Below are 12,084 nucleotides of genomic sequence, written 5' to 3' on the forward strand. Positions count from 1 at the left end.
CACAGCCCGGTGGCGCTGGCTCCGCCCACCCGCCTCTACCAGCGAGAGGCGCTCTGCCAGAGCGTCCACCCCGGTCCTCCAGGGCGGGCGGGGGCGGGGCTGGAGGGAGGTCCGGGCTTCTGGGCTGGGAGGGCGCCGCGCTTTGAGGAACGAGGTTCCGAGGCGTCTCCCCGGGCGCCTCGGTGCAGTTGACAGCCCAGTTCTAACATTCCTCTCAAACGTTGAAAGGGGAGGAAGGGAGGGCCATATCCCTTCTTAAGGAGAGCGACCCCCAGACGTGTCCGTGGGCAGGATCGGGGGTCCAGCCGCCTGCAGGGAGACGCTGAATAGATTGGGATCACTCGTTTAGGCCCCTCGCTGTCCGAATGGCTCTGTGACTTATCCTTCCTCTCTGCACCCTCACTGCTGCCATTGCCCCTGCCTGCAACAGGACCAAGAGGAAGGAAGAAATCAGAACCTGCGAGTAAAAAAACTATCTCGTTTTAGTGTTTATTCAATATATGTTTATGAAGAGACTATTAAATGCCAGGCACTGTTGCTAGGCGTTGCCATAGGGATCAGGAAACAGACCTAGAGAAGCTTGGTGGAGGGAAAATTCAGGCCTCCTGACTCTAAGCTCGGTGTTTTTTCTTCACACAAGCCCTTGAATATACAGGAATCAAGCAAGGGGCCGTGAGTTTAAATCCTGGAAGGGCTTATATTTTCCTGAGATATGTAAGGTGAAAAATAATACTATGGACTAAGAAAAACAGCTTTCTAAAAAAAGCTTTCCCTTTTCTCCCTTGCAAGATTACAAGCTCATAATCTTAACCCGAAAGCCCTGAGGCCAGATGTGTTTCAGAATTTAGAGTAATACTTAGCAGCAGGGCCCGGGGCAGTACCAAATACCCGAACATTGATACTTCTACTGTAAAGTGTATGAATAATCATACTAATCTGGGTGCCCTCATGCTTATTCATACTTAAGTCCACGGAATAGCCTCACTTTGGATTATATTTTGCCTCCAAATTTGTATTTTTATTTTTGAAATATATTTTTATTGATCTCAGAGAGGGAGAGGGAGAGATAGAAACATCAATGATGAAGGAGAATAACTGATTGTCGGCTGCCTCCTGCACGCCCCCTACTGGGAATCGAGACCAAAACCCAGGCCTGTGCCCTTGACTGGACTGAAACCTGGGATCATGTAGTCGGCAGGCCAACGCTCTATCCACTGAGCCAAAACGGCTAAGGCCAAATTTGTGTGTTTTTTTAAGTGCAATTTTGGTCCTTGCTGGGTAGCTCAGATGGTTAGAATATCGTTTGGATGTGCCAAGGTTGCGGGTTCAATCCCTGATAAGGGCACATACAAGATCAACTAATGGGCCTAGCTGGTGTGGCTCAGTTGGTTGCTGGTTTAATTCCTGGTTAGGGCACATGCCTGAGTTGCGGGCTCCGTCCCCTGAAGGGAGCGTGCATGAGGCAGCCTATCAGTGTTTCTCTCCCTCCCCCTCTCTCTCAAAAAAATATCAAAAATATTTTTTAAAAAGAATCAACCAGTGAATGAATACATAAATGGAACAACAAATTGATGATTCTCTCTCTCAAATCAATAGATAAAAATTACACACACACAAAAAGGCCCACTTTTCACAGCTTTGTGATTTCCAGTAAGGGACTGTGATCTTGAATGAAAATGACCAACATTTATTGATAGCTGAAAATTTGTGGGTTTTTTTTTAGCTGATATTTATTGAGACTTAATATGTGTCAAGCTCCTTGTATACTTTGTCTTATTCCTTTGAAAGATCCTATGAAGTAAGTACTATTATTAGTCTGTTTTGACAGATGGAAAAACAGGCTTACAAAGGTTCAGTCGCTTACAGGGGTCACACTGAGAGCAAGCTGCAGAGTTAGGGCTGGACGCCAAATCTGCCTGACTCCAGAGAAAAAGTTCTAACCACTAGGTCATACTGTCACAGCTATGAACTCTGCCTGCATTTTACTCACTGCATTTTACCTTATACCAATTGTCCTTTGGTAACTGTTGCTCCCACTCCCTATCCCCCATATCCCCCAACACACACCACACACACACACACACACACACACACAAAACACTCTTGGGGCTCCAGACCATATACTAGTATTTGTGAACCCAGGACAGGACCTGGCACAGCTTAGGTACATAACATGAAGCAAAATGAATCAATACAATGTTTTATACCAATTTCATGATTCATTGACGTGTTTTACCTTCTGTAATAGAGATGACAGAATGTCTCGGGAAGAGTACACAGGAAACGCAGCCGTGGTCGCCTCTGGATGATTTTGTTGCTGACAAGGTGTGCCAAAGGGAGAGAGATACCTGTCTCTCTCTTTATACCTTTTAAATGTTATAATGTGCATCTACTGACTATTCAAACTATGTGTTTTATTGATTTTTAATGGATTTCTGAATTTTGCTTGGGTATTTAGTAAGATGGTCCAAAAGTCCATTCACTGGGTAAGCTCACACAATGAAAAACACGACTCCAGAAACTCCTCCATGGCTACGGGCTGCAGAGGCCCAGCTATGGACTCCGGGGTGAGAGGATTCCTCCGTTTGTCCCCTCCTTACTGCTGGACCACTGTTTTTCAGCACAAGGTCCGTTAGCGATGGGGCAATGAACAGAGAACACTTACCTTAGATCTGGAAGGAAGGATCAAGCTTTTGATTTGTACCATTTGGCAAATATCCAATTTTAGCCAACTTCTGCATCCATAGAATGGTGATATTTCCGACCTCTCAGGGGTTTTTTTGAGGATTAACTGACATTTCCAGAAATGTTCTGTCAAGTGGCAAGCACTGTCCAGCTAATTGGCACCTCTCCTGCCCATGTACCTTCTTTCCCCCTTTGCTCCCATTTTCTCTCCCTGGAATAGCCTTTCCCTCTACCGGGGGGAATTGTAGTTATTAAACTTGTCGAGTCTCTTTTCCTCATCAGTAATATTGGGAAAATAATAGGAGTTATAAACAAGTAATAATGTGATAATGAATGTGTACAATACCTGGCCAGAGTAAATGTTCAATAATTAACTCTCATTACTTTTACAGTACTCACCTTCAGAGCTGGCTGGAATATTACTTTCTCGGCCAAGCCTAACACCTCCAGGCATATTATTATTAGTCATTTTTAATTACCCCACCCTCTGGAGTAATTCATACCTTGTTTTATGGCACATACTTTTTATTTCAGTGGTTTGGTTACTCATCTGTCTAGCTACTGCAGATGATGTCCTCTAGGGCAGAATGCACGGAGCACTGATCTTGTATCGCTAGGACCGGACCTCCAGGGAGGACTGCAGAAATGGTGAACAGATGGGAAATGAGGACCTGGTAGTTAGATCCCCTTCCCCTGGCCATGGATCTTTAGGTTTGCACCTCTTCCTGCTCAGATATGCCTATTTTCTTTCCCAAGGGCTGACCTGAGCTTGGCACAAAAAATCTGCAAACCAAGGCCGGAAGGGCTGCAGAGGATGGCAGCTGCTTAAAGGGAACTCCAGGAGGCCTGTAAGCTGGGGAAGAGGAAGGACCAGGGAGAGGCTCAAAAGATTTTTTAAATTGGCATTGGTTACTTTACCCAGTGCTCACTGATTTTTTTCCAAGGCAGCACCTGGCTGCTTCTCACTGGCAGCTTGGCCAGAGGGCAAGAGTCTGCCTTCGGGAGCCACTCGCATGCCCTCTGGGGGTGCATGGCACAGTGGTCTTCCTACAGTAACTGGGATCCAAGCCTCTTGCTTCCCTCCCCAGAGTGGACTGCTCTGCATTGAACTTTTTATTTATTTTATTTTATTGAATTATTTTGTTAATCCTCACCTGAGGATATTTTTCCATTGAATTTTAGGGAGAGTGAGAGAGAGAGGGAAAGACAGAGAGAAACATCAATGTGAGAGAAACACATCGATTGGTTGCCTCCTGCACGAGCCCCGACCAGGGCCTGGACCAGGGAGGAGCCTGCAACGGAGGGACCTACCCTTGACCAGATCGTGGGACCCTTTGGTCCGCAGGCGACGCTCTATCCACTGAGCCAAACTGGCTAGAGCTGCATTGAGCTTTTAATGCAACAAAGTTGGTAGTGCCTTGCTCATGGCAACTTGGCAAGTATCCTTCCCCAAGGACAGAGGCCAGCAAGCATCCTAGAGTTCAGGTCACTGCCATGTCTCAATCCTCTCTAAAGATACATTGTTAAGATCCTTCTTCTCCTCTTCCCCAAAATCCTGTCTCCCAATGCTCTCTGGAGAAGCCCTTCCCCTCCAGGGCCCAGCCTTTTGTCCTGGGCTCAATGCCAGGGAAAGATGAAGAATTCCCATCCAGGCCATAAATTCTGTACTAAAAGGAAAAATTAGAACTTGGACTGGGTGATTTGAGACTTCTGACTATAAGTAGTAATAGTTATATATTTAAAATTTTAATAATACCTATATTATATTATCACATATCTCAATACATCTTGATATATATCTCATTAATATTGTACATATATATTCCATGCATCATTTGCATATATTTACCTATATTATCTCATTTAGTTGTCACAACCACCATGAATTGTTCTCATTCCCATTATACAGATGAGGCAATCAAGGCTCAAGGGAGATAATTAACTTCCCAGTTAGGAGGTGGCAGGGCTGGGATTGGCACACTCCTTTGACTTCTAAGTCCATACTCTTTGCTAGCATGCCGAACTCCTAATGCAGAGAGGACTGTTTTTTGGTCATTACCCCTGAGAATATAATGAAAACAATGGATTCTCTTCCAAGAACCACGCACATCCGTATCCACTCACAAATAATTCCCACTAAGCAAAATGATTCCGTCCATGGACCACAGACCCTAGATAAAAACCTCAATGGTAACTGACTGACTAGCCTGGGTGAGGGAGGAGGAGCCTTCTCCCCTGACCCTGTACGGCTCCATGGGCTGCTAACCACATTTCCAATCTTGCTGACTTGGATTTCCAAGCAATTCCAAGGCTGTTTGGAGCCCACTTGGAGGGAAGTTACTACCCTGGTGGTAAAAATGTTTCCTGGAGCTTCGCAGAAAGAAAAAGGCAACCACCTCCCTGGGGGCTGCTCCTTGATTACCAGCAGAGGGTAGTGACCTGGCAAGGATGCCAGCCTGACATCCCAAAGGGTTACTGAATTCCGTTTGCGTAACAGCATTAACAGCTAATCCACGGCTCCCTTGGTGATACCTCAGCTGCCAGTTTAACCTCAGTCCCGTTCCTTCTCTTTGGCCCGGGATTCCTGGGCTCTGCCTTGAGTTACTTAAGGTGAAGAGGCTGGGGACAGGCAGCAGGTTATGGTAGACCAGTAGTTCTCAACTGGAAGTGATTTGTCAAGAGACATTTGTCAGTATCTACTTGGCAATTGGTTGTCATGACTGGGGAAGAGGAGGTTGTTACTGTCATCCAGTGGGTAAGAGGCCAAGGATGCTGCTAGCAGTCACACACTGCACAGGACAACCCCACAACCATGAATTATCTGGCCCCAAATGGGCCAAGGTTGAGAAGTCCTGTGCTAGATCATGATTGCTGAATGACTGTTAGATGGACTTGGATTAGAATCCTTGGTCTGCTGTATGATCTTGAGCATGTCACTAAACTTGTACAAACCTTAGATGAAGTCAGCAGGGGTAAGAACACAGGTTCTGGAGTCTGAATCCCAGCTTTACCAACAGCTGTGTGCCTCAGCTTTTCCTTACCTATGACATGGCTTCAGAGGGAAGCTGGAAGTTATTCATGGAAAGTGCTTAGCAATGAGCCAACATACAAGTGCTCAAGTGTCAGCTGATAGTCCTGCAACTATCACTGGTCTCTGCTTTCCCTCTTCTACAGCACACAGCTTCCGTACCCACATATTCCGTAACGTATGGCATTGTTCACCACTATATCCACTCTGCCGATACCATATTCCTTCAGAGCAAGGAACTTAGATTTCTTTGCCTTCCCCAAGACTCCAGGGGGATGCCTGGCACCTAAATACCGGTACTTGCATGACTGTCTTCAAATTGCATATAAGTTACGAATCAATTTTATTGATTCACATGTTTGGTGTTAACACTAATTAGGAATATTCTTGGTTTCATTATTTCACAGATATTTTTGCAATAGGTTGAGGTACAAGGTTTTCACAAAATGGGTCCCACTTATAAGTTATTACTCCTTTTGAAACCACCCAATTTGAGATAACCATGTCTACCAGCTCCTGTGTTCATGCCGCCCATGTTTTGCTCCTGCTAGAGCTGAGAAGCAGCAGGTGTGGGTGTATCAGCTTCTTTCTCTTACCTAGGTTATCAGTCCCCCTTTGGCCAAGTGGAGAGCCTGCTGAGCAGACTTTAAGAAGATGCTTCGAGAAGCTCTCAAGCAATTTGTTAGTTTGCTCCTCCTCCCCTCCCCACAAAACACCGTTTATTCCCAGCAAAGCTAAGATTGTAAATTCTCCAAGAACAGAGACTGTGTGCCTCATCTGCTCTATTCAAGAACAGCTAGGCACTCAAAAAGGCGAACTGATAATGAGTTTCCAAGTAGGGCTGAACGTAGGTGGGTGGAGGCCTACCTCCATCTCTAACTTCTTCGGGACTGTTCCCCTCAGTTGGGTGGCCAAGAGTAAAACAGACGGGACAGCATAGTTGAAGGTTTAGGCTGGCCTGAGGGGGAATCCCTAATTCTGCCGCTTACCAGCTCTGTGATGGTACACAAGTTATTTTGCTCCCCTAAGCCTCAGTTCCCCCATTTGTGAAACTAATCACTGTACTTATAATTCATAGGGTTGTTGAGATAAAAACATAAAACACTCGGTACAGAGCTTGGTGCAAATGAACCCCTCAAAAATGTTACATATTATTGTACTCAATTTGAAGGGAAAAAGCACCAGTTATTACTCAGACAAGCTCATGCTCTCCCGGGGAGACTATGAGGACCTCTGTGTTCTTACAGTCGCGGCAATGACATTTCTCAGCCCCGAGGAGTTCCTAATCACCAACAGCTGACCCAATCTTGTCCCACCTTCCCACCAACACCCTCCCCAAGGGCAAAGGACAGAGGCACAGGCATCTGGGTTTAGAGAAATCTTGTGTTTAATGGGCACATTCCAGCACCGGGCCTGGAATCGAAGCAGCAGGGACGGGTAGGTGACCCCACGGAGCCTCACATGGCGAAGAGGATGAGGAAGGCGACCATCAAACAGAAGAGCCCCATGGCCTCAGACAGGGCAAAGCCCAGAATGGCATAGGAGAAGAGCTGCTGCTTGAGAGACGGGTTCCTGCCAGGGACAAAGACGGATGGAAAGGAAGGGGTGAGGGCATGGGTGGTGGTGGAGGACTCAGGGAGGTTCGGTGAACGGGGATGGCTGAAACTGGGAGAGGGCCTCGCCTGCATATATCCTCGGGACTTGGCCAGATAAGCAGAGCACTGCCGTGGTAAGTCTAAGTGAGCCAGGTTGGGAGCATGTTTAAACTCTGATTCAGAGAGTTCAGAGAGGTTTCTCCTCTCCTCCTGGGGAAAACAGCAGGTGCACAGAATAAACCAGAAGCTACAGGGATCTCCTCTTGCCGAGGCTTCCCCCAAATAGGGTGGAATTTACGATGAGAGATAGTCTAGACCCCCTCCAAACTCACCTGGCATAGCCAATGATCAAACTGCCAAACACTGTTCCAATTCCGGCCCCTGAACCAGCCACACCCACTGTGGCAGCCCCAGCACCAATAAACTTGGCCGCTGTGTCAATGTCCCGGGAGACAACACTGGTTTGGAACTCCCGTCTGGCCACCTGGAGTGGGGAGCTGCTGTAGGAAGGCTAGAAGGAGAGAGGGAGAGAGAGAGAATGAGAGAGAGAGAGAGAGAGAGAGAGAGAGAGAGAGAGAGAGAGAGAGAGAGAGAAGATAAAGGAGATAGTGAGGCACAAGGACAGGTGGCTGACTCCACCCCCTTCACCCCACCCACCTGAGCTCTGAAACTGTTGGCAAACTGCCTGGCAAGTACAAAATGCTCAGACTGCAGAGCATGCTGGGAATTACTCTTAGGGTCCGTTCTCAGAGGGCTAGGGAAATGTCATGGGTTAGGGAAGCCTCACTTTTGCAAGTTTCTTACCCACAATGCTCACCTTGGGGTACTTAGCACTATTTAAAGCACCACAGATTCTCTAACTCCCCTCCCACTTTGGCCTAAAGGCAACTCAACTAACTTGAAGGACATCTGTCTGGAGAAATTCACTAGAGGGCCCATACTCCTTTACCTGTTCAGATGGGATCTCTGGCCTACTCAGGAAGGAGGCAGACACGGGCCTGATTAGACCCCTGGTACAGCAGCGGATCTGTAAAATGAGAAAGACATGTCCCCCCAAATCAGGCAAGGAAACCCAACCCCACAAACCCAAGTGCTGAGCTTCTATCAAGAAGGACTACAAATGTTAGAAACAGAAAAAGTCCAATGTATTTCAAGGTCAATTAAAGTATTCCTGTTTCTACCACTAGGCCCGCACCAGACAGCTATCCTGAGACCCTGGTGTTGTCAGCAGTGGCAACCTTCCCATTTAAAACTGGGTACCAAAGTTCACTTCTATGGGCACAGCCCTAATCAGTATCTCAGAATGAACAAAGCCCCACACCAGTTTCAAACCAGGTACAGGAGGGGTCTGTGCCTAGTTCACCAAAGGAATCAGAAGGGGGAAATCTTATTTTGCTAAAACGGTACTTCACTGTTACATACCCTGAAGCCTGCAGAGGCTCCTGAAACAGCCACCTAAACAGAGCCCTTTATTACATGGTTTTCTTGACATATTTTTTTTTAGCGCAGTGGTTCTCAAACTTGGCTGGGCATTGGAATCACCTGGGGAGTTCTCAAAAACACAGATGCATGGGTTCCATCCTTCTTCCCAGTGTCTGTGAAGCCTGGGGATCGGTACTTTTTAAGGCTCCCCAGCTGATTTTAATGAGCAGCCAAGGTAGAAAATCACTGTATCCGTGGGCCAGGCTGGGGGTAAAGGTCAGATCCAGACTCTCTGACCACATTCCCAAGCCAAGACAGTGTGGTTTACAGATCCAAAAAAAAAAAAATAGGGGTTAACTGCATCACATCCTACAACCTCCCCAAAGAGCCAACGTCACCTCAGTTCATTCATTACACAGTGATGGCTCCCACACCTGGCACGACAGAGCGCCCGGGAGCCGCAGCTTACCAGAGCCGGAGGAATGAGTAGTGCCCCGGTGGTCTGCATTTTCCCAGTCTGCAGAGGAAAACAGAAAATTCCATGGACAGTCTGGTTAACCTTCGGTCGTCCCCTTCACTCCCGCCCGTCACCCCTGGACCACGCTCTTCCTAGCACCGTGCCCAGCATTAGAGGTCAGAGGGACAGCGCGAGCTCCCGGGCCCACCCCTCTCAGCGTGGCGGGTCTGCAAAGGAAGGTCATGCGGATCGGAAGGAGCGGAAGGAAGCCCGAGCCCCAGGAGGGAAATGTTGCGAAAGAGGACGGTCTCCCGGGAAGACGGGAGGCCGACAACTGGGCAGGGGCTGTGCAGGGTCCTCGTTCATTTTACACAGCCATGCTGCTCCGCCCGCCTAAGTCGGGACAGTTAGTCGCTCATTTCCGTTGGTAATTGACATTAATTGTTAAGGCTACAGATGCCCACCGTCTCTCCCGGCCCTGGGGGGCAAACGCCCCTCCACACAGCCCAGCCCACACCTCTGCCAATCGCTGGCTCCAGGCCCCAAGTCACCTGCACTCCCACAGCCCCGCTGCCCTTGCTCAGACCACGGCGCTCGCCCGGCTCAAGGTGACTGACTCACCTCCCAGCTTTAGCTCTAGGTTTCAGAGCTCAGCTCCCCCACCCACGTGTCTCGGGGTCCCCCCACTCTCATTGGCCGCAATCCCCCCGCGTCCCCATTGGTTAACGTCCTCAATTCCTCTTTCCTTATTGGTTTTCCGCAGCCCCTTCCTCTCTCTTCATAGGAGCTTCGTGGCATTGCCCGCCTCCCTGAGGGTAAAGGCGGGGTTTTCTCCCGAGATCTGGCTCCCGATTGGTTGATCTCTGAAATGCTCGACCATAGAGTCGGCGGGACTCGGAGGTTCCATAACCTCCCGCACAAAATGGCGACTAAGATGGAAGCGGCAGAAAGGGGCGTGAGAGAGACGACCGGACGCCTTCTTACGCAGACAGACACGTGACCTTGGACCCGAGACTTCATTCGAGCGCTTGGGCCTTGAGGCGCGTTGCATGTTGGGATTTGTAGTCGGGTCGTAAGCCCAAGGACAGCTGAGATCCCGCGAGACGCTCTTTCCGGGGCTCGGGGAGCCAACGCCTTTGCAGCAATTCCCGCGTGGGTGATTTGTGGAAACCTTGCTTCCGCCGTGGGGAATAAAGGCTGCCCGCTGGCCTCGGAAGTTCTCTGGTGGGCTTCTGCTGGTGTTCAGCAGTCGTGCACTAGCAACCAGATGTTTTTTGTTTTAAGTATTATTTTGTATTGTGAAAACATTCTAAGGATAAACAGTACCCTGATAGAAAAACAAGCAAAGGATAGGAATAAGCAATTCACTAAAAATTATAAATTGAAGGAAAAAACGTTCAACTCCACTAATCAAAGAAGTAGAAGTTTAAACGCAACAATTCGCAATTATCAAAAGAGCAGAGTTCCTTTTATTAATGTGAGCCAGGCAATCTCCTACACTGCTGCTGAGAGTGTGAAATAGAAAACCTTTCTTGAAAGAAATTTGGCAACATTCATTGGAAGGCTTTGAATGGTCCATTCTCCTTAATCCAGAAATTCTTGAGGAATTGAGAGCCTTTTTAAACTCTTACTATCCTTTTTGACCCAAGAATATAATTTCTGGGAATTTATCCTGAAGAAATAATCAGAAATGCAAAGATTCTATTTAAAGGATGTGCACTGCAGAGTTTATCGAAATTGGAAACAAGTAAATGGCTCAATAAATTATGCTCTTTCACTTGATGATATAAGCAGATATTTAAAATCATGTTTCTGAAGAGTACTTTATATTGAGAAAATTTTCATGATGAAAGACATGAAAAATGCAAACTGTATGTATAGCATTGTGAAAAAACTATGGAAAAAAGATTGGAAGAAAATAAGACTATTAATAGTTAATTCTGAGAGGTGTAATACGCTTGATTTATGAGTATGCATTAAAATTATAACAGAAAAATATCAAAAATTATACTAATCTGGAGAGTCTGGACTCTTAGAAAAACATTTAAGATTAAGGAGACTTAAGATAACCTGCCAGCATAATATAATGGAAACAGTGTAGAGTTTTGAAATCCCACAGACTTGAATTCCTATCATGGCTTTTCCAGGCATAAGTGGATATGTACCTCTGAACAGATTACCAAATTTCTCTTATTTTCAGTGTTACAAACTACCATTTATTGAGACCTCACCATATGGCAAGCATTATGTTAAGTGCTTTCACCTCTTATAAAATTTATTTATTTATTTATTTATTTATTTATTTATTTATTTAATTGATTGATTTCAGAGAGGAAGGGAGGAGAGCGAGATATAAACATCAATGATGAGAGAGAATCATTGATCGGCTGCCTCCTGCACGCCCCCTACTGAGGATCGAGCCTGCAACCCAGGCATGTGCCCTTGACCAGAATCGAACCTGGGACCCTTCAGTCCGCAGGCCGACGTTCTATCCACTGAGCCAAGCCGGCTAGGGCCACCTCTTATAAAATTTAATTCTCATAGGCAAACAAAAGAAAAAATAATCAAATGGGATTACATCAAACTAAAAAACGTTTTGCACAGCAAAAGAAACCATCAAAAAAACTAAGAGACAACCTACTAAATGGGAGAATATATTTGCCAATGATACATCTGATATGGGGTTAATATCCAAAATTTATAAAGAACTCATACTACTCAACACCAAAAAAAACAAACAATCCAAAATAAAAAAATAGAGAATATGAATAGACACTTCTCCAAAAGGGGCATACAGAAGGCCATTAGACACATTAAAAGATGCTCAACATCAATAATTGTCAGAGAAATGCAAATTAAAACCACAATGAGATATTACCTTACACCTGTCAGAATGG

General features: G+C 46.4%; 1 protein-coding gene across 3 annotated transcripts; it reads right to left on the reverse strand.

Moving 5' to 3' along the window:
• Window positions 1–7,082: 7,082 nt before the first annotated feature.
• On the reverse strand, window positions 7,083–9,874 carry ATP5MC1 (ATP synthase membrane subunit c locus 1). Of its 3 annotated transcripts, none has more exons than XM_008153744.3 (5): window positions 9,809–9,874; window positions 9,200–9,247; window positions 8,258–8,335; window positions 7,641–7,819; window positions 7,083–7,285 (listed from the first exon to the last, which is right to left on the reverse strand). In XM_008153744.3, the coding sequence occupies exons 2-5, from the start codon at window positions 9,236–9,238 to the stop codon at window positions 7,171–7,173; spliced, it is 411 nt and encodes a 136-aa protein (XP_008151966.1). In that variant the 5' UTR covers window positions 9,239–9,247; window positions 9,809–9,874; the 3' UTR covers window positions 7,083–7,170. The 3 variants fall into 3 exon arrangements, with proteins under 3 accessions (XP_008151966.1, XP_008151965.1, XP_054564937.1); XM_008153743.3 differs by having other exon boundaries at window positions 9,739–9,815; XM_054708962.1 differs by lacking the exon at window positions 9,809–9,874 and adding an exon at window positions 9,396–9,446.
• Between the last annotated feature and the right edge of the window lie 2,210 nt (window positions 9,875–12,084).

This window comes from Eptesicus fuscus, chromosome 20 (genome assembly GCF_027574615.1).
Source record: "Eptesicus fuscus isolate TK198812 chromosome 20, DD_ASM_mEF_20220401, whole genome shotgun sequence".
NCBI lineage: Eukaryota > Metazoa > Chordata > Mammalia > Chiroptera > Vespertilionidae > Eptesicus > Eptesicus fuscus.

Excerpts from the sequence above, each read along its gene's own strand:
- ATP5MC1 (XM_054708962.1), bottom strand. The coding sequence starts at position 9,431 with ATGACCTTCCTTTGCAGACCCGCCACGCTGAGAGGG. Across the intron at positions 9,248-9,395 it reads GACCCGCCACGCTGAGAGGG|ACTGGGAAAATGCAGACCAC; the intron begins GTGGGCCCGGGA and ends TTTCCTCTGCAG. Across the intron at positions 7,820-8,257 it reads CAGAGATCCCATCTGAACAG|CCTTCCTACAGCAGCTCCCC; the intron begins GTAAAGGAGTAT and ends CTCTCCTTCTAG.